The sequence below is a fragment of the Sceloporus occidentalis genome, unplaced genomic scaffold (genome assembly GCF_023333645.1).
Source record: "Sceloporus occidentalis isolate IW3139 unplaced genomic scaffold, rSceOcc1.0.p SCAF_3, whole genome shotgun sequence".
Lineage (NCBI taxonomy): Eukaryota > Metazoa > Chordata > Lepidosauria > Squamata > Phrynosomatidae > Sceloporus > Sceloporus occidentalis.
The window spans coordinates 109,385,543-109,410,756 of NW_028316983.1; the positions used below are offsets into that span (position 1 = coordinate 109,385,543).

Sequence of the window (25,214 nt, forward strand, 5' to 3'; positions counted from 1 at the left end):
TCCCTGGGTGGCCAACAATCCTGGGAAATGTTGGGCTATTTTGTTTCTTCACTGCACACCTCATAGTGGTTGTTCTTGCCTCTGACCCAGTCATGTTGTAAACATACCAGGGTTTAATTCATCTTCTTTTTGCTGCTTGAACTGTGATTAACTGTGGTGTTTCCTTCTCTGTGTGTCCTTTCCCATGCAACATGTCATCAACAGCAGTCATTAGATCACCCAGCAATACAAAGGAAATGAGAAAATGCATGTGGACATGGCAAATTAGCCCTTGTTTTTCTTGGTAACTGCCCAAATGAGGGGAAAATGTACTTGGCACCCTAGATTTGAAAAGTTACAGCTGGTGGTTGGAAATTCTCAGGGTATAAACGTAAGACAGATGGTAATCATTTGGCAGAACAGTTACAATGCCAGTGTATTGACTTCTCTTATTAAAGACTCAAATATTGCTTCTTCCAAGTCCTTATTCTCCATCTTTGATGGATACCAATGGATTGCTTCTGTTTGAAAGATTGTGGATAATGCTTTGGTAGATTTCTGAACCAAGAAACCGGGGGTATGAATCCCTTTCCATGTGCAAGTAAACGATCTTCTGGGCTTCATCAAAACAGGACTGGGTTGGCTCTTGAATGTTTGTGATAATACTTTCTCTTGCTGGACTATCAATGTTAATCTGGAAAGGAAGTAGTTTCCAAAAAAAATATATATCATTTTTTAATTTTTATTTTTGAGAATTGTGATTATGAGGCATAAAGGCTGGGCAGATTAAAGGAAATAGAACCAAAGGCTTGGTAATGTGGAGAGGTGTGGAAATAATGACACTGCTGCAGTTACTTAGTAGCTTGTTTGTAGCTAATGCTTAAAAAGAAGAAGCAAAACCCCCGAAATATGGAGTGGAGATGCCTACTTTTACTGTATATGTCTTGTACATGGGCTTACTTGTAAGAGGAAATGCTGGGAATTGAACTTTGCTTTGTATAACTGAAAGCAAAATGTCCACCTTAGCAAGAACTGCATCTGTCCCCAGCACTTTGCTTAGACCCCATTCAGCCAGGGAAACCCATTGGGTGATCTTGGGCAAGTCACACTCTGTCAGCCTCAGAGGAAGGCAATGGCAAAAGCCCCTCTGAACAAATCTTGCCAGAAAACCTCATGAGAGGTTTGCCAGTTGGGGGACACAACAACAACAACAGCAACAAGGATTGTTGTTTGGCGCTCAGTAATAATTTAAGTTTTCTTCATGTTTTGGGGACCATTTCCATTGTTGTTATTGTTGTTGCTCTTGTTGTTGCTGTTGTTCTTATGGATCCAACTGGTTCTTTACTCTTTTCACTATAACATGAGATGTTATTTGTTTCACAGAATAACATCTCAGTGGAAAACAGGGGCTTGTATATGAACAGATGGCATATTTAACACTGATTTAATTCATCAGTATGCTATAGATCATGATTGGCATCTTGTGGACCTCCAAGTGTTGTTGGATTGCAACACCCAACATTTATCACCGTTGGATATATTAGCTAGGGCTTCTGGGAGTACAAGTCTTGGGAATAATATTTTCTGTACTGTCTAATTTGAGATTTGTTTGGGAGAATTTTCTCTTTAACATTTCTTGAAGCTATTTTCAATAGTTTTAACTTATTAATGTGTTTTCTTCAACACACCTGTGAAAAATCAAGAACATTTCAAAGTGTTAAAATGAAATATACCAATCAATCAATCATCTGCTTTAAATTACACCTTGTGTGGCCTAAAGCATGGGTGGGGCCAGGTGCCACTTGGGGTAGACCCATAGTCTTCGTGAAGAATGTGAAACATTGAGCTGTTACTGAAAGAGCAGTTTCAGCATGAATGTTGAAGTCCCCCCACAGGAGTCAAATGGATTCCAGTACCATTGCTGAGATCAGCTTAATCATTTTAGGCCTGGGACAGATGGGCAGGAAGCGCTGTCCTCCAGTCAATTCTAGGGTTCCAGAATGCTTCAGAACCCTAGGACGTGCGAGTACCGGTGTCATGGTGGCCTCCCATCCATATGGGGGCTGCCATCATGACATAAGTGACGTACAGCATATAGACATCGCTGCATATTGCTTATGTCATGAGTGCACCAATGGCACACTCATGATGTGTGTGCAGCATCCCAAGAAGAACCCGTTTTTTCGGGTTCTTTTTGGGGTGGAGGGACACCATGCACTTTGGCTGCTGCGGTGTCCCTCTGCAGGAAAACTGGATGTCTCCAGCCTGGATTTTTGGGGAGGTGTGTACTGGGCCTTAGTAAGAGAGACTGTTATGCAGCACAGGGTGAGCGAGCTGTATATCAACAGCTGGATATCATGTTTCAGCCACCCAACTTTCAGCCACCCATGCTTTGGGGCAGTCTGTCCATGCCAAACAAACAAAACATTCAACTTTTAAATTATTCTTGAACGTTACAGAGTTTTCTTGAGCATTCTAGATGGTTTCTGAACCTTATAGAGTATTTCAAATATTATGGAGTTTTGGTTGTCATTGCAATTCCCACTACAGCTGTTCTTCATCTTTCCCCATATGGTGTGGCTTACCCTCATTGTCACATGGTCCCTAACCCTAAAATCAGTGCCAGCACGGCACCTTTGCACAGTTTGTATTGCACCTTTGTTGTGTGCCTTTCCTAAGCCGACCCTATCATGGGGTTTTCTTGCAAAGATTTGTTCAGAGAAGGTTTACCATTTCCATCCTCTGAGGTTGACAGATTATGACTTGCCCAAGGTCACCCAGTGGGTTTCCATGGCCAAGCTGGGAATCAAACCCTGGCCTCCAGTGTCATAGTTCAACACTCAAACCACTATGTCCTGCTAGCTCAAAAGTTGGCTACAGCATCTTATTTGGAGGGTTAATGAAATATTACAAAATCCACAAAAATTCTCAGAGAACAATCTTTTGGAGAATGTTTTTGAGAATATTCAATAGTCTCTTAAGCAAATATTGGCTAAGAATGAGAATATTTTCTCAAGACACTAATGAATATTCTTAAGAATATTTTCAACTTTCATCACTAGATTCTGGAAGTTGTAGTTCAGCAGCATTTGGATGCCCACATGACTCCTACCAATGTTCTAAACTGATCCCATTAATAAATTATATGCCAAATCTACATTTAAAGACAGTGTGGAGTGAAATTATGGAATTGTAGCCACAGGATGTGGTGATGACTACCAGTTTGGACAGCTTTAAAAGGGAATTAGAGAAATTAATGGAGTGTGAATATCACTGAGAATACAGTGGAATACATATGGTCAAAGACTGGAAAATTAACAAATTCTTTTTTTTTTTTTTTGCAGCATCACTCTTGAACTAGAAAAGTCAATTTTTGACAGAAGCTGAGTGTAGCTGTGAGTGGGAAGGTGGAAGTAAAATCCATCTCCGTCAGGGTACAAAACTGCTCTTCCATCTTCTAAGCCACTCAGGATCCATCAGGGCAGCTTTGTATCCTGATGAGGATGGCTTTAACGTCATCAAAGCATGGCCATTTTTTTTCCTGCTACTAAACCTAATATCTCCACTATTTCTTTCTTCACCACCAATACCAAAATAGTTATATAAGCAAACAGGACCTTGAACATTGTACATGGAGTACATATGGAGTATATGCAGAAATCTAGTGACATGGCTTGTAGTAAAAACATTCTAGAATCTTCTTGATTTGCTGTCCTAGGACAATACTCCCATCTTTTACAGCATTCCCTTGCATTACATGTCTTGTGGGAGCTGGCCCTTTGAGAAGATGACACTCTTCCCCAAACGATATACAAGGATCAATCGGACTGTCAAAGGAAATTCTCCTATGGCTCTATTGGGACATTGACCTCTTCTGCATGTGAAGATAGCAGTCTATTGTATCTGTGGAGGATGGGTGGGGGGGGGGTGGGGAAGACACTCGCCATATGCCTTCCTCGAAGAGGACCAGCCCTCCCTTCAGCCACCATCTGGAAGGGGAGTGAGAGGCAGGCGAGCTCCAAGTGCCTTCCTCGAAGAGGACCAGCCCTCCCTTCAGCCACCATCTGGGAGAGAGAGGCAGGCGAGCTGCACCAGGCCTGCCTGGAAGAAGCAGAGCCCTCCCTCCGGTCCATCTGCCTTGGTCCAGGCCTCAGAGGGAGAGAAGAATGCTGGACCTGATCCCCTCCCCCCTCATCATTCCCTTCTCCTTTTGTGTCGTGTCTTTTAGATTGTAAGCCTGCGGGCAGGGAACTGTCTGGTTAAAAATAATAATAAATATAAGCCGCCCTGATAGCCATTAGGGCTGAAGGGCGGGATATAAATACCTAAAAAAAAAAAAAAAAAGGCACACCATATGGTACATGCTATCTCTGCTCCCTAGTTCTGCTCTAAACATCTACCACCTGAGATGGCTGCCTAACTTTCTTCAAGGGAAGGGTTGGCCCTTGATATAAACAACCTACAAAACATTAGTAGGCCCAGCTATAATGTGGCATTCTGGTCATTTTTGTTTTATTTTTAATTGAAAAAACACTGACTCAATTTGTTTACTGCAATGTATTTTTTGATAACGGGTGCATATCCTTCAATTGTTCCAGTTTGGCAGGGTCAGTCCCATATCATCTCTTGTTCCACTTTTTCAGCTACTTTTAAGATGTCCCAGTTTCTCTTTCCTGCTCCCACTTTCCTACTTTATCCTACTTTGGTAGCTGCAAACTGAATTCAAATAATTTGCAATCAATTAAGTCAGCTGAAGGGGGAGAAGGGGGCAGAATCTTGCCCTTCTTAGCAGACAGAGGGAAAAGCAAACTGCTGAAGCTAGTCATAGCCTGTGTTCCTCATTAATAACCTTTTGCCATCTTGACCACACATGTCCCGGTTTTCATCTGTGAAATATTGGAGGCTATTGGGGTGTCAGGAGATCCAATAAGACTGGATGCGGGCTACCAAAATCCAAGGGAAAGCAAAAATGAACCCTGGACTTGATAAACTTGTTCACCTTCTCATTATTCCATGCAATGCCTTCAGAGAGTCATACAATTTAGATGCTGGGAGAAAAAGGCATAAGACATAAAGAACATCATGTTCTACACAACATCTCTTTAGAAAAACTGAAGTCTCCAAATGCTCCCTGCTCTCAGAGCAGAACTCTTGTATTTCCTGGAACTGTGCCCCATTTGGATGTGTCCATCCTCAGTGAAGAATGTATGCTGTTCTACACCTTTGTGGACTTCACATCTTCAAAGAGCAGCAGAATGCTCACAAGTCAGGATCTCAGTGTGGTACACTGATTCAAGAGTAGACATGCTTCAGAAAAAGTTCAGACTCTCCCTACTTGTAGTGGAGTTTTTGTTTATTTGGTGAGCAGCATCCTGCTATTGTAAATCTGCCAGTCAGGGAGGGCTGACATAAAGGGTGAAGACAACAGCCCTGGCATTCATCATGATGTCTTATCAGACATCATAGAGAGTATCATGGAACAAGTGAGTCCTCCTTCAAGGAGAATATCTTATCCTGCCCTAGACTAGAAATATGCTGATTCTTCTTAGAATTACACAGTAACAGCAATGTGCCCATCTATGAAGTCATTATCTACAGATATCCTTTCCAACCCCCATGTTTGGCCTGTTCCTGTTTCTGATTTTTTTTTAAGCCACCAGATAGGATCTGTTTTTCCCTTCCTTATGTGTGCATGTTTTAAATTCTCATTGACTAAACCAGGGGAAAAGTGATATTTCCTTCACATACTGTTCAAACGTGTACATCTAGCCCTACATCACTGAGAGGATTCTCAATCACAAATAGTGACCAGCCTAGAGATAAGCTGGAAAGTGAGGATGAGACTGAATCCACCAAAACCAAACCCCTCAAAAAGTCCACTGTAGATTTTTTTTTGCATATTTCTACAACAGATGCTCCCAAGTCCTGAATGTCCTGAGAAATGAGCAGGCATGAATGAAGATGTTGAAGTTCTGATACCTCCTCTTTTATCTATATTCTGGGACTGCAGTGGAGTTTCCTTCTTTTAGTATAGACTTGGCTGCAGACATTTTTGAGCATTGCCATGAAAATACTGTTTCTGCAGCCTTTAGTTTTTAATGCCAACAAAAAGCATTCACACACCAATTTTTAAAAGCAAAACAGACCATCTGTATTCCTTTCCTGAGTCTTAAATTTACCTCTCTTGGAGCCTTAGGCTGAATATACTCCTTGAAAAGTTTCTGCGCCACTGCAATTCTTTTCCTCTGGGATGCAATCTTCTTATACTTTTCACAAGCCATCCAAAATTCAATGTTCTCATCACTGTATTCAGTCTTCAGGTAGGACTTGTAGATGATTGGCCCATCTGAAAACCATGTAGGCTGGTCAGGGGCAGAGTCTGGATTGCTCCTTTTCTAATTAATTCCCAGAGTCACCCTCCCAGATACATACAAGTTTTGCAGTGAGATGGTCCATCTCCTTTTAGACCACAATCCACTCAAAGACAGCTATGGTACTTTGTTACGTGAGGCAGAAAATCACATAACACTCCACACTAGAACTGTTCAGAACATTTTCACTATGACATGAGATCCTTTCACATTACACAATCACTGTATAGTGCTGTGATTTCACTGTAACTGCCATGCTGTTATCCTTTGGAAATGTGAGATCTGCACTGGCAGAAACTCATTTAGAATTCTCAGTCAGAAAATTTGAACACATCCCTATATGGCAAATCAAAGGAAATTTAGTGTTGTATTTAAATAGTGTGAAAGGGCCTATTATACCATTATGCCATAGCATATCCTGTTGTCTTTCTACCCCTAGACAGCAGCCAATAATAGGAAGTATGCTAGTTAAAAGCAGCTGTTTCTTTAGACTGGGGCTGAGGGAGAGGTGGCTTTCCAGTGTTGTTGGGCTATATTTCTTATTTCATATGATGGCTGGATGTGAACTGGAGTCCAACAACATCTTGCGGGCCACAGATTCCTTGGTCTTCCTTTGAGCTGTGTAATGCAGGAAGAGATGGGAAACTCAACCCATCCATTACCACTCAGCCTCCTTCTTAGGTACCTTTTTACCAATGTTAACATTATGGTCAAACTGTTGCATATAGCTGTTTTCATTGACTCTGTGTGTGTGTGTGCATTCATGTACTTATGTGCAGTGACTGTTTAGTACTGTGTCTCTCTCTATGTGTGTGTGTGTGTGGGGGGGGGATGTGTGGTCCTCCAGATATCTGTAGCTCCCACCAATCTAGCCAGTGCTAGTATAGCCATTGCTAAGGATCATGGAAATTCCAGTCCAGCAACATCTCAGGATGGCCACTTATTGCTTAAACCTGATTTAGAGCTGCCAGTGCAACCATAGCAAGTTGTCCAGAGTGAATATTGACACAATACTATTATTATCACATTGGGATTTGAGGTGTGGTTTACTTAAAACAAAAACAATCCCCCACCATGGTTGAGAAATGGGATTCCTGTTTCCATAACTGGCTCAGACTTCATTACATTACTATTACATTTCCTGCTTTCCTGGAGAGAACTCTCCTGTCCATGCCACCTTCAAAGGTATGTTCTAGACTCCTAAAAGAGGTTTGTGCAAGTGTGTGGGAGAATTTGTCAGAAGTTGTGGCCTTTCTTTCTTTCTTTCTTTCTTTCTTTGCTGTTGTTATCTAGATGCATCTTTTTGGCTTGGGCAGACCTTTCCTTAGTATACAAAAGTATTTTGCTAAGATTTGGAGAGTCTTAGAGAATCAGACTCTACTGGCTAGGTTGAATGAATATTCTAGGCAAATGGTAACTCTTTTTCCCTTAAAAGAGTTGAGAATGCAGCCCTTGCTCAGAAGCAGTTGGACTGTCTGTGAAGGTTTACCATTCTAAGCCCATCTAGTTCATCATGGTGAAATATACACAGACACAAGTACACACTCTACAGACTGCCTCTAGAACTGTGGTTCTCTGCATGGCTTTTAACAAAAATGCAATAAAATGCCGCTGGTATAGTATAAAATGAAATTTAAAGGGCAGTTTAAGACAGAGGGCAGGAAAAAAAGAGACCTTGTACCACTACAGCAATTAAAATAAAGGGCAAAGAAATAAAAACCCTTAGGGCTTAAACATTGTAAAACCGCAATTTAATTTTAAAAAACAGGAGGAAATAATAGGGAAAGGGTTGCCTAGTATCAGAATAGCATTAAAGCTGATTTTCATATAGCTAATGCAGACCTCACATTTGAGAGGCCATCAATTAAATGGCCCTTTTTACATGTTCATCCACAACACCTCATTTGCCAGAGGTATCCAAAGATTTGTGATTTGTTTATTTCTTTTCACATACAACATAACCTGGAGCTCCTACTCAGGTTTTAAAATATCCAGTGCTTGGTTGAATATAGGCCTGCTTCCTCACACATACACTATTAGCAAGTTGTTGGATGCAAATGCATATGTCCACAAACACATCCCACAGAACTTCTGTAGATCCATCTGCTTAAAAAGAAAACAGAAACAAAAACCAGGCCTGGGCTGAGTGGGATTTGAGCCTATTGTACATGAGGACTGATTTCACTGCTCACTTCTTGTTTTGTCATGAGTGTGGCGACAGACACTTGTATAAGTTAGTCAACCTTATAAAACAGGACAATTAATTATCTATCAAATATGTTAGTCAGCCTCCCCTTCCCAGAAGTATCAGCTCATGAACTGAATGATGGAGAGGGAAGCTAAAAGAAGGCACCTCTTGTTCGGCCCATGACTCCCGCATACTTCTCACAAGGGTAAAGATATGGAGGGTGGGATGGGGCCTCCCTATAAAAATTCTTCCCTTCCAGTGAAATTTTCCTCCACTCTCGAAGTTTCTAGGATTGCAGACAGTGAGACACTGAAAATCATTCACACCTAGAACTCTGACATTTGCTATGTGTGCTGGTAATTTTGCTTATCCCCTTTGTTAAGCTGTCTAAACTGTATTTCTAAATACTCAACTGAAGCTGTAAGTTACTGGAATGCTAGAAATTTGGGGACTTAAGGAAAATTTTATGGGTCTGGGGTCATTATCCTCAATTTAGTGCTGTGCTGAGTAATGATGTGACTACTCACATTTAGTAGCCATTAGCTTTTCAAAGGACTGGGACCACTGCAGCACTTCCTCCAGGCTTATTCTTTGAGAAAGAAAAGAAAGATCATGAGTTTAGAATGGCAAATAGCTTCATGACTAGTAACTATGTCTAAAGGAAAGGATGCTGATAATGTTCCCCTGGTTTGCAGAGGCAGGTGGTTTAGTACAAAGACCCTCTGGACCCAGTTGTGAATTACCTGGGTGGGAGACTACCCTGGATGAACTTTCTGAAGGAAAAGAATTACTAGCAATAATCTTTGAGAATTCCTGGCAAACATAAGTCATCCCAGGAGACCAGGAAAGAAGGGGGAAAGTGTGTGTGGGGGGGAGAAAGACCCAAATAATTACTGGTTTCTCAAAAATCAGTCATGCCAGACTGATCTTACCTCTTTTTTGCTAGAGTTACAAACTTGGTAGTTGAAGGGAATTCTGTGAATGGGGTGTATCTTGATTTCAGTAACACCATTGACAAGGTCTCCCATAATATCCTTGTAAAAATGGTAGTAAAATGTGGGTTTGAAAATGCTACTGTTAGGTGGATTTGTAGTGAGTTGACAGATTGAACCCAAAGGATACTCAACAATGGCTTCTCTTTGCTGTGCAAAGGAGGAAAGGTGGAATAACACAACAGACACCCAATTGGCAGAAAAAGGCCACAACTTTATTAAAATAGCAAGTAGAGGGTTGGCCCGAAAAGCATATGGTCTGGATCTGCCATCTACCAACCTGGCCAGGCTTCGGGATGACAGAGGAGGAACCGGCTAAAGTTTGGGAGCTGGTTATGCGCATATGTGCTTCTTCACCCCTTGTCACCATGGAATGCTGTATCAATGTTGCCCCCCGCATTGGGGACATTGCTAGACCCTCAGCACCTCTGGGTCCCCATGTGACTCCCGATCTGGTGCTCTGCAGCAAAGGAAACCACGCCCATCAGATCCAAGACCTATGCTGCTGCCCCTGGAAAGTTGTGACAGAACTTATCAACCCTGAACGAGGGAGGGAGGGAGGGAGGGTGGGAGCTGGCAAAGATAATGGTGCCAAGTGCCAGAGCTGCGTGGCCCTAAATGGGCCGGCCGGCCAATCAGCATCCAGGAAGGGTGGAACTGCCCCATCCCAGCCTCCTGGCCAATAACAGGGCTGCAGCCCCCGCAGCCACCGAACATGGCCAACTTCTGTTCCCAGGGGGGGCCTGGGAATTGAAGTCCTGGCCTGGTTGGAAGCGGCCAATCCACCCAATGGTGCAGTGCTTCCAGGGTACCTGGGAGTTGCAGTCTGCTCCAGACTGGAAGCGCCGCTGGCTGGCCTGTGCCGACGTGCTGAGCCCAGAAGTCTGTGCCAATTTGCGCCACGGACCACCAGAGAGAGCCATCCGACTCCTACCCCCCACAGCAACTGGACCGGCCTGGTGAGTCAGGTGGTCACATTTATCCAAGAGAGAAGTTACTAATGGGGTGCTACAGGGTTCTGTCCTGTAGACAGTGCATGTAATCAAATTTGCAGATGACAACAAGTTAGGAGTGGTAGCTAATACCTCAGGGGACAGGATCAAAATTCAAAATGACCATAATTGATTAGAAAGCTAGACCAAAACTAACAAAATGAATTTTGACAGTGAGAAATGTAAGGTACTACATTTAGGTAGAAAAATATATATGAAAAGCTAATATATAGGACGGTTGACACCTGATTTGACAATAGTGAATGCAAAAGATAATTGAGAGTCTTAGTAGACTCCAGTTGAACATGAGTCAACAATATGATGCAGCCGCTAAATAAAAAAAAAGCCAGTATGGTCCTAGGCTATATCAATAGGGGTATAGATTAAGGGAAGTAATAGCACCACTCTATTCTACTTTGCTCAGAACTCACCTGGAATACTATGTCCAGTTCTGGGCACCAAAATTCAAAAGGGTTATTGACAAGCTGGAGAGTGTCCAGAGGAATGTGACCAAAATGGTGAAAGGTCTGGAAAACATGCCCTGTGAGGAGTGGCTTAGGGAGTATGTTTAGCTTGGGAAAGAAGAGGTAAAGAGATGACATGATAGCTATGGAGCTTATCCCACGGTCCCTGGAGAACGGGCCTGGTGCGGAACAGAAGGGGGCAGGAAGGGAATAGACTGGGGATATCATCCACTTTGCCGCATGGGGGAACACAGCTGATGCTGCAAGAAATCCTCATTCCATTCCCCATCCATCCCACAGAGGTAGATTTTCAAGAACTGTTCTGTTCCCTTCCTGCCCTTTCCATTCCACGATGGGCCCATTCTCCATTGTCCATGTGATAAGCTCCTATATTTATATATTAGAAGAGATGTTGTATTAAAGATGGAGCAAGATTGTTTTCGTTTATGCCAAAGACTAGGAAATGGAGCAATAGTTTTCAACTACAAGAAAAGTGTTCCACCTAAACCTTAGGAAGAGCTTCCTGACAGTTAGAGCTGTTAGACAGTGGGACAACTCCCTCGGAGTGTTGGAGTCTTCTTCTTTGGGGGTTTTTAAACAGAGGCTGGATAGCCATCTGCCAGGGTTGCTTTGATTATGTATTCCTGCATGGCAGAGGGTTGGACTTGATGGCCCTTGTGGTCTCTTCTAGCTGAATGATTCTATGATTCCACAATTCTAAGAAGAGCATATAAAAAGAAATAAAAATCAGCTACTTGTGAAAAGAAATGTCAGACCACAGGACCAGCCTTAAACATGCCACTGTGGGAAGCTGTATAATTGTCTTACAAAGACACAACTGCCTCATGAATGTTAGAATTTAATTTACTGTTATTGCACATGGCCCAACACAAAGTAATGAGGGGTCCCGGTCATAGCTTCTAGTATTTATTAAACAGAATGAAGAAAACAGAAACAATCTGACGTGGACAGCCTGATGTACGTTGTACCTGCTCAGAAATAGGGAAATGAAGTCACTGAGAGTCTGACATTTAGGAAATGGAAAGGATTAGCCATCTTGAACTGCCTGTCATTGGCTTCCAAACTGAAACTTAGAGGTGGATTTCTTCTTCTCTCTCGGCTTGCCATCAGTTTCCAAATACACTCCAAAGCCACTTAATTATTACAAAATTCAATTATAATCCATCCTTGATTAAAAGAAAAATTGGCCTTTGGACACTGAGCTCAAACAAAACTTTCATAAACCTGCCTGGAGCAACAGCTGCTTGGTGTATTTTACAACCTTGTCAAGTTATAATCATCTCAGTCCTTTGCCTTGGAGCATTTTTAACTTATTCTAGTAAATCCCCTGGTTCTAAGGTCATTGTTGTTGTTGCTAGCAGTGAAAGACTCACTGGGAGGAAAAAACAACACTCTTAGTTTAAACCACCTTGGCAACAGTAGGAAAACTTTTCTGCCTCTGCTCTCAGTCTTTTGAACGGGAGAGATGATCATAACTCAGAAGGTCACAAACCTCCATGCCCTACCGAAGGGGGATGCATAGACAAAACAATTTTTGGTCAGCACAACAGAATGAGTTTGGTGTGATCAAAAGGCTTTGGTCAACAGGGGTGAAACTTGTGTTGTCCTTCAGGAAGTTCTTGGATCGCAAGTCCCAACAGTCTAACCAGCATAGCCAAAGACAAGGAGCTTTGAGAACTCAATCAGTCAACCAATCAATTTTTATTCACGGTCAATAGACCTATCAAGGCATACAATAACATGAAACATATGAATGGAAATATTTCATATAACATGAAACCAATATAAAATAGAAAGGTTTCATTAAATTCAGAAAGTTAAGAATAAAATTAAGTTGTCAGATTGGATTACAACATTGAGGATTATCTTGATTATGTAATTATAGCACTAGGATATAGATCCGTTAGTCAGATCTCTTTATAGTATTTTGCTCTCTCTAATTTTAACAGCCAGTGTCAAAAAGTTTGCAACTGACAGGGTAATATTCATGGATGGATGTGAGGGCGATCTGGCTACGCAATCTGCCACCCCACTGATCTCCAGGGTTGATTAGGCTGATCTGGCTGACTAGGCAGATGTCCCCTTCCTCCCTCCTGAAGCTGTGTGCTTGGTGGAAGAGGACGACCATTTCAGATAGAAGGAGTGTATTGTTCTTTGGTTAAGGGTATACAATGGGGAACTGCAGCCAATGTGATTTGGAGATCCACACTATTTGCTGGATGAAAATTAGAACCTCAGGTTGCACTGTGCCTTCTTTTTGAAATGTGAGCTGAGACAGAAAATCTGCTTCTTTCCAGACCTGTTCCTACTACCAGGCAAAGCAAAGAGATTATCTCTAGTCTAGTTGGCCTCTGCAGTTAGACTTGTATTTGGCTTCACACAGCAAAGTCTCTTGAACCTCTGGCAGGAACATATATGCTGCAGATGTCATGTGTTTTACATTAAATCCAATGCCAAGTCCAGAATACTTTTTTCCACCACAGGAGAGCCTTTTTTACCATTCAGAGAAGTGGGGGCCATTGTTTCTCTGGTCAAGAATGTGTTGCAGCAGGGAAGTCTACCTGGACTAGAAACCAGAGGTCCCCTTTTGTACATAGAAACCGGGGCAGTGATACTGTAGTGGCTGTTTTGTTTGTGCAAGCGTCTTTCATAAAGCACAGAAATGTTTTACACCTGGTGCATTTACTCAGAATAAGGTAACCTCCCCATCAATTTCCCTGAGTCTTTCATATCTAGCCTGCACTGCAGAAATAACACCGTTTGACACTTCTTTAACAGCCATGGCTCAATGCTATGGAATTCTGGGATTTGTAGTTTTACGAGATATTTAGCCTTCTCTGTCAGAGAGCTGTGATGCCACAATAAACCACAAATCCCAGGATTCCGTAGGATGGAGTTATGGCAGTTAAAGCAGTGTCAAACTGCACTAATTCTGCAGTACAGATTAGACCTCAGCCATTTCTCTCTTGTATGAGAATGTAGTGTGTGCCAGACCTTGTCCTGTGCCTTCTAAACCAGCCTGCTGTCCTTCTTTGGCTCTTCCATCAGCATACTTCACTGAATTTTTTGAAAGGAATGACTAATCCATGTGTGGTTTTATCCACTGCTTTTTATTTCACACCTCTAGCCTTACCCCAGGACTTGTAAGAGGAACATCAGTGAGTCTATCAGCCCAGCTATGCATCTTTTTATTAATGAATTCAGTACAGAAATAACTTAGAGCTTTGATCTGTTACATTTTCACGTATATGATGCCCATCTTTTGAATTGCTTAGGGTTGTCTCTAGCTTACCTTTATAACAAAGGTTAGATCACATCAGGAAAGAATGTCTGAATCAAGGCCACCCTGTGAGTTTTATTGCTAAAGCAAGGTTTCAACATCTATTCAAGAATCAAAGTGGACAACATGTCTAGCAAGTTCTCTCCCCCCCCCCCCAAAGTATTCTCTCAAGAGGTGAAACACCCCAGGGCATCTTTCTGACATAGATCAGTTCATCTTTATTATGGTCATAGACCAGCACAGGTAAAAAAAGGGATACAGAATAAAAGAACATATACGAGAACATATATACTGACATATACTTTTGAGATAGCACAGTGTGAGATAGCACATGTGTTTCCTTTCTTCCATCTCTTGCCTTTCATGTGCTTTCACTAGGAGGTAAACATGGGCTTAATTTGCAAATCTGATCACTAAGGCACACATTTCTGAGGAAATCCCTTTGTGGGAGGGCAAAAATGTTACTTGTAATGTCTTGTTGGATGCCTAATCCAACAATTTATCTTCAACACTATGCTAGCTGTCTACAGTGGAAACTACGTAGTATTTTTTTAAAAATGGGAAACAGTACAACATACAACTAATATAACTAACAGCTGACTTAAAATAAGCTAGAACTGAATTAATTTTCTTTAGTAGTTAGTATCATCATACAGCCCCTTAATTGTTTTGGTTTATGAAGAGGTGATGCAGGCCCCAAATGGTCCTATTGACTTCTCTTTCAAAGCCATCTCATTGCCTATTAATATTGGGGCATTCTGGGCTTGCCTCTTAAAGAGGCAATCATGTTTTCAAAGGCAGAATTAATACTACCATTTTTGCTTGTAAGGGAAAGCAACTACTTGGTGCTAAACCTAATCTGTATCATAGTGCTGCTCCAGTTTCTGAACAAAATTGCCACCCTTATCCATGGCTATTTGCCCTCAAAATTAATAGCTGACATTCAAGTTCCACTGGGAGCAGTAATGTCATGAGGAAATTTTCAGCAGGAAATGTGTGTGTTTAATATTAAGCACACTTTCTGAAAAGCATAATTAATATAATATGCCATTTAGCTTTAAGCTACCTTGCAAGTCTTCCAATGTGATATCAAAACAACTACCCCTCCCCACCAATATTAATGAATGGTAGGTTGTTTCACCATACGACAGCATACCCTGATGGAAGAGTTCAACAATTACTTTTTGGACTATGGTTCCCAGACTCCCCAACTGGTGGCCATTCTTTCTGTGAGCGTCTGATAAGCTTCCAAGCTGTGGCTGAGGATAATCACATATATCTACCCACACCAATAAATTGTGTTGAACTGTATATTAATGTTTATAATATGCTTCCACTGATTCTACAAGTGGTGGGCAGAGAGCAATCTCCTCTTGGTATTAGGAAGTGGTGCCTTGTCTTTATAGCATGCCAAAATCACCTCTGTAGCCTCACTTTTCCACTAATTTATTTTGATAAGGTTTTGGCAACTTATTAGTTGGGAATTGGTTTCACTATTTGAGCAGATTCATACAGCAACACTAGGAGCTAAATTTAGCCATGACTAATCCCTCCATTGGTTTCTACTGGATTTATCCACAGCTAATTTTAGTCAGATTAGGGCCTTCTGAGATTTATAAGAAGAGTGATGTAGGAATTAAGCCATAAAAATAAAAAAAACAAGGTCTTTTGCTTCATTAAAATTAGATTGTTGATACTTTTCAGCATTACTCAACACAAATGTTACTGTCCAACATCCTCTTTGCTCATTAACTGTGCACAAGATCTAGCCACAGTTAAACACTTTGAAGTCAGCTGAATTTTTAAAGTTCTTTGATTGAAATATATAGGTTTAAAATGGGATGGAACATAAATTCATGCTAACAGATTTTTTTTTTAAAAATGAATCTATCCAATTCATAGTCTGCAAACTTATTTTAAAAGTTATTTCTTCTCTATTTCTAAAGGAATTGTTTTTTTTATTTCTACAGCATTGTGATTCCACTGCCTCTAAGTATTCCCCCCCCCCTTCTTTCTGGAATTACATTCATAAATGTGCAGGACCAAAAATGCATAGTTTTGAGAAAAATGCATAGAAACACACTTCAGTCAATGGGGAAAATGCATAAACATTAAGAAAAGTGTGCAAACATAAGTTCATTAGAAAAGGTGAATCTCAAACTGAGCATGAATTTCCATTCAGGAAGGAAAAAAAGTCTTGAGCCTTATGTGCAATTTAAATGACATGACGTTGATTAAAGGATTGAAGAAATGTACATGAAACTGATAAATTTTCACATCCCAATTAAATATGGATCACTGTCATTGAAAGCCTTAGTATCTCATTTTTTAGCCAAAGAGTTTTGAGCAGCTATGATTCATTCCATAAAAGACAACTGGAATATAATTCTTCATGCTATGTTCCATAACGAATGTTTATTTCAGGTGGGACAGTACTTACTTGGAAGCAGTTCCATCTCTGCCATCTCTGAATATGTTGCAAAGCCAGCAGATGCTGGGACTCATCATCCTGGAAATAAGGGTGAAAAATGAATTTAAACATTTGATACCTGTGTACTGGTATATTCTTAAAAGACTCAGGGTGTATTCTGATGGATGCCCCCTGGCACTAATAGTTAGAAGGTACTGGACTGCTATTCAGTACTTTCCTCTTTAATGGACTTTTTAAAAAATGTGTATGGATAGCAAGCAAACAAACAAATGCACCCCCCAAAACCAGAAGAAGAAAAAGTAGAAGACACCAAAATCTGATTCTGATTTCATGAATGTAGCAGAAAGCACATTAAGCATACAGACCAACAGGGCTCAAATAAGCATAAATTCTGTATTTCCTGATTTGTATGTGTAAATAGTGATAAGTTGGCTTGCAGAGATGGAAAAAACATCAGGCTGTTGCTGTTAGGATTCATTCTGAGCTACTGCTCTAGATTGGGGTGGGCAACTGCAGACCTGGGGTGCATCCCCCCCCCCAAAAATGGCTCACATTAGCATGGCTGACATGAATGGAAGCAGTATCACATCACTTCTGGTGTGATTTTTGACCACTTTTATGGTTTTTTAAAAAAAGGTTTGGGTTGAGGATGGGCTTGGGTGGTTGTGAGCCTGGCAGGGTGTTTTGATCCATTTCAAGTGGTTCCATGTGTGTGTGTTCAATCCTGTGAATTATTTTGAATTGTTGTTGTTTTGGTCACAGGGGTTGCACTTTGGGGAGACGGTGGGCTGCAGGTTGCATGTGGCACCCTTCTGATTTAGATGTTAGTGAAAATATGAACTGACATTTCCCTTCATTTATTTTCTTTCATTTCATTCATATGCCATCTGGCATGGGATCCAAGGTGGCTTATAAAGACTATAAACAAGCTACACTAACACCCCTAAAACTTAATTAAATAATGAGCATATTTCTTGTGTGCCTTCAAGTTGTTTCTGACGTATGCCAACCCTAAGGCAAACTCATCACTGAGTTTTCTTGGCAAGACTTATTCAGATGGGATTTGACATTGCCTTCCCCATAGTCTGAGAGAATGTGACTTGACCAAGATCACCCAGTGTGTTTCCATTTGGATTTGAACCCTGGCCCCCTGAAGTCCTAGTCCAATGCTCAATGCCCACTATACCATCCTGGCTGAATCATTACATTAAATCTCTGTTAAAAATGTAAAAGTTTAATTTACCTTTGACAAATATAACAATGAAGTTTTTAAAAATGCAGCACATAAACCTCATAAAAGGCCTCCTGCAACCAATTAATTATTAAAGGTCTGTCCAAATAGTATAGTAAAGCTGCAACTGTCATCACTCATCTAAGGAGATCATTGCACTGCTCCCCCCCCCCCCCCCCGATTTGGGCAGGAGCTGAGACCAGACTGGGACCATGTGTTACTGCACAGCTCTGTGCCCAGATCAGAGGCATCCCATAAATGATTGAGACGTTTCCCATTACTTTGCTAAGAATGGAAAAGTCCCATTTTTAGCAAAGTATGAGAGAAGTTCCAATCTGGTATGGGTGCAGTGCAATAAGACACAGTCTCAGGAAAAAACAGCCAGTGTGATAATCTCCTCTGTCACAAACAAGGTCAACCCCTTTTCCACCTAACTTAGATGGAAAACAACTTAAGGTTCAGATAACTTAAAATACCTTAAGGTTTAGATAAGGGCTTCAGAAGATTAACTTCTTACATAGTAAAACATAGTACTGCTGATCATTTCTTTTTATGATGTAAAACACTGATGATGAATTGCTAATATTCTGAGGCATTAATAGAAGTCAAAGCAATTCCTAGCTAAGCAGATCCAACAGACAAGTGTCAAAGGGCAAGAAATTCAAAATGATTCAAAGCAGAAACTCTACAGATGTTGTAATGCTGAAACTCCCATAAACCCTTTCCACTGGTTATGGTGGCTATGGTTAACGAAGGTTGCAGTCCAACAACAAATGTAAGGCTATGTGCTCTCTATTCTTCACTTAACATCAGAAAACATGGTTTTAGAGCTTAAAGAAAATCTATTAGACATAGGACTTTATTCATATCAGCCTGTTGTCCCTCCACAATCATGCAAGAATGGAAGCAAACTGGTTTGGTATAATTACATATTACACTTTCCCCCATTATAGCACCTTTTTTCTGCATTGCCAAATGCTGCCTACCTGGAGGAAAGGCACAAACTCAGCTGCCAACTCTCCCGAATCCAGCTGCTGTCTGAATATTCACTCAGCAGCTGACTTCAGGAAGCAGTTGACTACCACGATGACTTCTCATCTCTGCCCACAGTCACACTGGAGGACATAGAGATTCCTAGAGAGAATGTAATACTGAAATCTGTGAATAATCAAATCTGCAAAAGTCAAAGCTACAAATGTAGATCTATTATTTCCAGACCATAGCTTGAATTTAGTTATTTTCATTGGTTACCACTGTATGCAGATGCATTAGGAATGTTATCAGTGTTAGGGCAGGAAGATTTCAGGACAACTTGATATCATTTAATTTATTTAATTATTTAATTCATTTATATCCCACCTTTCTCCCAATAATGGGACTCAAAGCTGCTAACAACATACATTTGGCCCTCCATTTTTGTGGGGGATCCGTTCCGGATCCCTCCCGTGAAAATGGAAGCTTGCGTATATTGAAGCTCCATAGGCTTGAATGGGGTGCACCCCCTGTGCATGTGTGCCGGGCGCACGCGCAAGGCTCACACCCCATTGAAAATAGAGATCACCCCTACATGGATTTTTGAGGTCGTGAATCTCAGATCTGTGGAGACTGTATTTGAAACAATACAAATAAAAAAATAACACAAAAGGATTAATAAAAATATAAATATAAGGTTTAAAAACAATTAAGTCATTGATAAAGTTAAACATTAAACAGAAAGAGAGCAAGGATGGGGCTACCTTGGCCTTTCCCAGGAGAGGGTTTCAAAGTCTGTAAGTAGCCACCGAGAAGGAGCTCTCCTTTGTTCCCATCAAAAGAGTTTTGGGAAGGTGGTGGACCGGAGAGAAGTATCTTTCCAGATGATCTGAGAGCTCTAATGGCCTCATAAAAGGAGATAGTATAGTTTAAATGACTTGGACTCAAGCTGTGTATGGATTTATAGGTCAAAGGTAGCACTCTAATATTTCTTTTTTGGGGCAGCTCAGGAAAGTCACATAACAAAAGATATTTATCCTTCCTTCCTTCCTTCCTTCCTTGAAATAAATAAATATATTATTGGAAAGTTTTTGAAATGTATTTGATTCTTACTACTGTAGTACACTTTATTTCTTTTGTTCTATGAGCTTATATCAAATCTTGTCGTCACAGATACTAATGCATACGTTTTAATAAAGAGCATAAAACTCAATAAAGACACATCTGTCTCAGCCTTTATCATGAGCTCTTAGGTCCAATAGAAGCAATTTGAAATACTTTCAAATTAAAACCATAAATCTTTTAAATAACATAAAAACGTATTAAATACAGCAATTGTTAAGTGGAGCAACCGTTTAAAACACTGTACACATATACTTTGAAAGAACTTATTTTCTCACTCCAGAGGCTTTATAAAAAAGCTGTGCTTTGGCATGGCTACAGAAAGAAAGCAATACAGGTGAGGGTTGGACCTCCAAAGGGAGGGCATTCCACAATTGGGGTGCTACAGCTGAGAAGTCATTTCCCCATATCCTTCCATTTCATATTGCTCCCATTGGTGGGATAAGATCTTTCTTGCTGAACTCAGTTCCCAGGCCGGTTCATGCATATCCCAAAGTGTAAGTGTTTAGATGCCTGGCGTCCTACTTTAGGTAGCAGATGTACTGAGCAGCTACATGTTAGCAGCAGTCAATAATGGAAACAAGTCCTGACAGAAGTCCGGAAATTCAAACACAGGATGGGGGATGGAGTCCAGCTGGTAGTCAGAGAAAACCGAAGACTGGAAGCTGATGTTTATTTATTTATTTATATTATTTTATTTATTTACAGTATTTATACCCCGCTCTTCAACCCTAAAGGCTCTCAGAACGGCTTACAGTTATTATTTTTAATTAGATGGTTCCCTGCCCTAATTGTTCCCATACAATCTAAAAAGACATGACACAAAAGGAAAAGGGAATGGTGGTGGGGAAGGGGATCAGGTGCAGCAGTTCTTCTCTCCCTCTGAGCCCTGGACCAAGGCAGATGGACTAGAGGGAGGGCTCTGCTTCTTAGCTCAGGCCAGGCTCAATGGAGCTGGGCCTGCATGTCCTCCTCCATGGCCGGGTGGCACCAGATGAACTGGAGGGAGGGCTCTGCTTCTTAGAAGGCACTTGAAAGGCAGAAGTTTAAGTAGCAGTAGAACCAGCAGCTTCTTCTTCCCCCTGGCCCCAATCACTGTGGTCCTCCCATTCTCTCTGCTGGAGTGCTTTACGTTCTTCTCTCCCCCAGAGTCCACAGCAGTGGCAGTTGGAATGAATGTATGAATGAAATGAAATGAAATGAAATGAATGAATGAATGAAAGTATGATGTGCATACTTGTGTCCCAGTACCCTGAGAATAGAGCTGAAGGTCTTAAACCTGGGCAGCTTGGCAATCAGATATGTATGGTGGAATAATCCTTCCACCATTCCAGAGTCATGAAGACATCACCATTCATTAGATGTCACCATTATGTTTGGTGGCTGACCAAGCCTGCAGAGGCTATTTGGCTTCCAATTCTCCATTTTAGAGAATTTGTAGCTTGAGTTGAGAACTAACTTGCCCTTACCCAGAGACATACTACTGTTCCATGTCTTTTAGATGAGGGACTTCCAGGGCATCCTCCAAAGAAGATTCCCCCAGTGGAGGTGTGACAGTAATGAATTTGCATGTACAGAAAATATGAACTGATGTGGAATTTATTTTAGTTTGCATATTTCAGTTCCTTGGTATGACCCTACTTGATTCTCTGTAAGAACTGTTACTTTTGGTAGCAGCAATACAAAAAGCAGGCAGTATACACACTCAAGAGATTATCACATGAGGCTAAAAGGTGGGATTGTAATAGAATAACATCATTCTGTTAGCATCTATTAACATCATGCTTAACATCATGGCCATCCTGCTGCTGCTTGTATTAGATTTGTAACTGTTGTGCATCTTTTCATTGATTGGTAAAATCCATCAACAGGCCCTCAGTCATGCTACTACTCCATGACTGCCTTGATGCAGTAGGTCCCTTCAAGGCCGGTTCCACTTCCCAGGCAGTCACATGGTGCATGCAGATAGTGATCCTGTTCCTCTCCTCCTCTCCCTGCTCTCCTTTGCAGTGATCCTGGCTGCTAACACCTTCTCCAAGTTGGCTGCTATTTGCTGTTTGGAAGGTGTCAGCAGCAGGCATCACTTGTCCCCCCCCCCCCATTTTCTTTCACCCTGCACCCTCACAATCTAATCTGTCTCCCCCCACCTGCAGCACCTGATCTCACACACCTTGCCCCCTGCTGTTTGAACTGTCTTTTGTGTACCTCCACTGTCTGCTCTCTCTTCCCCTACCACCTGAGCTCATTCCCCATACCCCTACAGCCGGATCTAGATTCCTCTTCCTCTGCTGCCTGATCTGTCTTCCTTTTACCTGGTGCCTGATGTTGCTCCACTACCCCTGTCTGATCTGTCTTTTCTGTGCCCCCTACCATTTGCTCTTACTCCCCCACCCCCACTGCCTGATCTTTTGCTCCCTGTGCCCGATGCCTTTCCCCTGCACCCCACCTGATTTCTCTTCTCCAGTTCCCTTGACCCCCCGACTGATCTTGTCTCCCCCCCATCTGCATACTCTGAGTAGGGCAGTAATGGAGAGGAAGCTGAAGCAGTGTGGTGTGGATACATACAGTGCAGCACCATACCGCTATTGAAGTAGAGGTGCAATAAAGATTGCTTCAATACCAGTATGCTTCCATGTGCTCCAAAACCATGATTGCCTGGGAGGCCGGCACTAAAAACCACATAACACCATATTGGAAGAAAGGCCACAACTTTATTAGCAACAGCAAACCAAAACAGAAGGGTTGGCACAAAGCATAAGGTCAGGATCTGAAGCATCGATTAACCCCTCGGTTAATCGATAAGCAGCATGCCTGGTGACCGCCAGGCGTTGGGATGACCTAGGGGCTAAGTAACGCAAACTGGCCGCCATCACACCAGGCATTCTCTAGATCACAAAGCCCCTAGTCACCGGGTGGCATATCCATGTTGTGGCCCCCGCAACGGCCACAACCCTTGCACAGCTTGCCCCTGGGTCTCAATTGACTCCCAAACCAGTGCTCCATAGCCCTGGTAACCAAACCAACCAGATCCTGGCCTATGCTGCCGCCACAAAGGCCGTTCCACCGGAACGCCTACCGCCAACCCTTAACACAGGCTTAATGACCAGCACAGGCATCCAAGTGCGGGCGAACGTAACCCACATAAGCTTTAGATCTCCAACGCCCCAATCTTTTAATAGAATCAGCAGCCAAACCAACTTGAGATGCAGTAGTAGCAGCTCCGATCCTGAACGAATGGCCACAGAACTCATTAGGAGGTAAACCCAGGCGTTTTGCAGCCAACCTAAGCACAGATATAAACTGAAAGCGAGTAAGAGGCGTCCCATCAAGGTGTAAAAACAGATAAGAATCAATATCTGGGCGTAACAACCAAAATTTTTTAAGGGCCTTGACAGCACATATCATGGACCCTTTAAACCTCCTGATAACAATGGTTTGACCACGACCAAGTTGATCGCACTTGGACCTGCGTACCTTTAAAGAAATGGCATGCTTAGTAAATGACAAATCACCAGCTTTTAATGCTTTAAAAGAAACATCACTTTTGGAAGAAGCGACCAATTCTCCCACTCTGAACGCTCCAAAAAATGCCACTGTGAATGCAGCAAAAAACAAGGCATATTCGTAATCAGAAGCACAGATTATAGGTAACAATGAACAAATTTTGGAAAGCAGCTGAAAGCAAATAGGTCTTCTTTCGTCCTTTGTCCTGACGTAGACCCGCTTCCACCCTTCTAACGCCTTTCGCACAAGAAATGAAGAACAAGGATCGGCAAAACCAGCAGCCTTTGAGAAAAATGTGATCCCGGCCAAGTGAATGGCCATAGTTTTTGGTGCACAATTGGCCCATTTTAACCAAACCATAAACTGCATAACAATAGCTGAGTCAACCGGCCACCTTGACTCCATACCAACAGATCGAAAAAATTCCCACAGTTTCGTGATGGCTCGCTTGTACACTTTGAGAGTAGAAGGAGCGACCGACTCCAGAACACCCTGCATTATTTCGTGCAGCCAACCTGCCAAAGGAATTCTGGGAAAGGGGTCGGCTCCGGATCTGCTTCGGGGGCCAGCTGACGGAACCTGTATTCCTGTAGACGAGAGAGGGCGTCAGCAACATTATTTTGTAACCCCCGTACAAAACGAGCTGAAAATGTAATATTATTATAGAGACAGCACAAAACAAGTTTTCTGACCAGTGACATAACCCTTTCTGATTTAGAAAATTGACAATTAACAACAGAAACAACCGCTTGGTTGTCACACCAAAAGCAAACTTTTTTGTTACTGAAATCTAGGCACCAGATGTGGATGGCAGCGACAATAGGGAACAGTTCTAAAAAAGTCATATCTCTCAAAACATCATGGCTTGTCCACTCAGAGGGCTATTTTTTGGCACACCAATGTCCCTGAAAGTAAATCCCGAACCCCACACTACCAGCGGCATCTGAATGAACCTGTAAACGGTCCTGAAGAGCCCAGGACCTTTGCCAAATGGCAACTCCATTGAAGTCCTGAAGGAATTGAAGCCACACTTTAAAATCTTCCTTCATTTTTTTTGTGTATCTGATGTGATGATGGGGAAGGCGTGGTCCAGCCGAGGACCTGGCTATACTAGCGCAAAAGGCGCGACCAGGAGAGATAACCTTGCAGGCAAAATTAAGATGTCCCAAGATGGATTGAACCTGCTTTAATGTGGCTTTTTGAGCCAACATGGCCTCTTGAAGAAGGGTCCTAAGAGCAGACAGCTTATCTGCGTGGAGGCAGGAAATACCTGCCACTGAATCTAAACGGATCCCTAAAAAGGTAAGGGATGTGGAAGGCCCTTCAGTTTTGTCAGCAGCCAATGGGACACCAATACTTTTTGTTAGTTCAGAAAAAATTGTGAGCAACCTGGAACACTCATCGGAGTGAGCACGCCCAACAAAAAGAAAATCGTCGAGATAGTGGGTGACAAGAGGAGAAGCTGCCCGACGTTTTAACTCCCATTCAAGAAACGTACTAAACATCTCAAAGGCTGAGCAGCTGATGGAACAGCCCATTGGCATGGCCTTGTCAAAGTACCAGTTATCAGCAAATTTGAAACCAAGGAGTGGAAAGTCATTGGGGTGAACAGGCAATAAGCGAAAAGCAGACTGTATATCACATTTTGCCATAAGGGCACCCTTGCC

At 42.0% G+C, this 25,214-nt stretch overlaps 1 protein-coding gene across 1 annotated transcript; it reads right to left on the reverse strand.

Annotated features, from left to right (window-relative positions):
* Positions 1 to 276: 276 nt before the first annotated feature.
* RGS13 (regulator of G protein signaling 13) lies at positions 277 to 16,795 on the reverse strand. The gene is made up of 4 exons (XM_089518725.1): positions 16,728 to 16,795; positions 9,066 to 9,127; positions 6,159 to 6,325; positions 277 to 673 (listed from the first exon to the last, which is right to left on the reverse strand). The coding sequence occupies exons 1-4, from the start codon at positions 16,793 to 16,795 to the stop codon at positions 464 to 466; spliced, it is 507 nt and encodes a 168-aa protein (XP_089374851.1). The 3' UTR covers positions 277 to 463.
* Positions 16,796 to 25,214: the final 8,419 nt, after the last annotated feature.

Bases quoted from the DNA above. Each gene is read 5' to 3' on its own strand.
- RGS13 (XM_089518725.1), bottom strand. From the start codon at position 16,795: ATGATGAGTCCCAGCATCTGCTGGCTTTGCAACATATTCAGAGATGGC. The intron at 9,128-16,727 runs GTAAGTACTGTC...TCTTTCTCAAAG, and splicing joins AGAGATGGAACTGCTTCCAA to AATAAGCCTGGAGGAAGTGC. The intron at 674-6,158 runs GTAAATTTAAGA...CTTCCTTTCCAG, and splicing joins AGCCTAAGGCTCCAAGAGAG to ATTAACATTGATAGTCCAGC.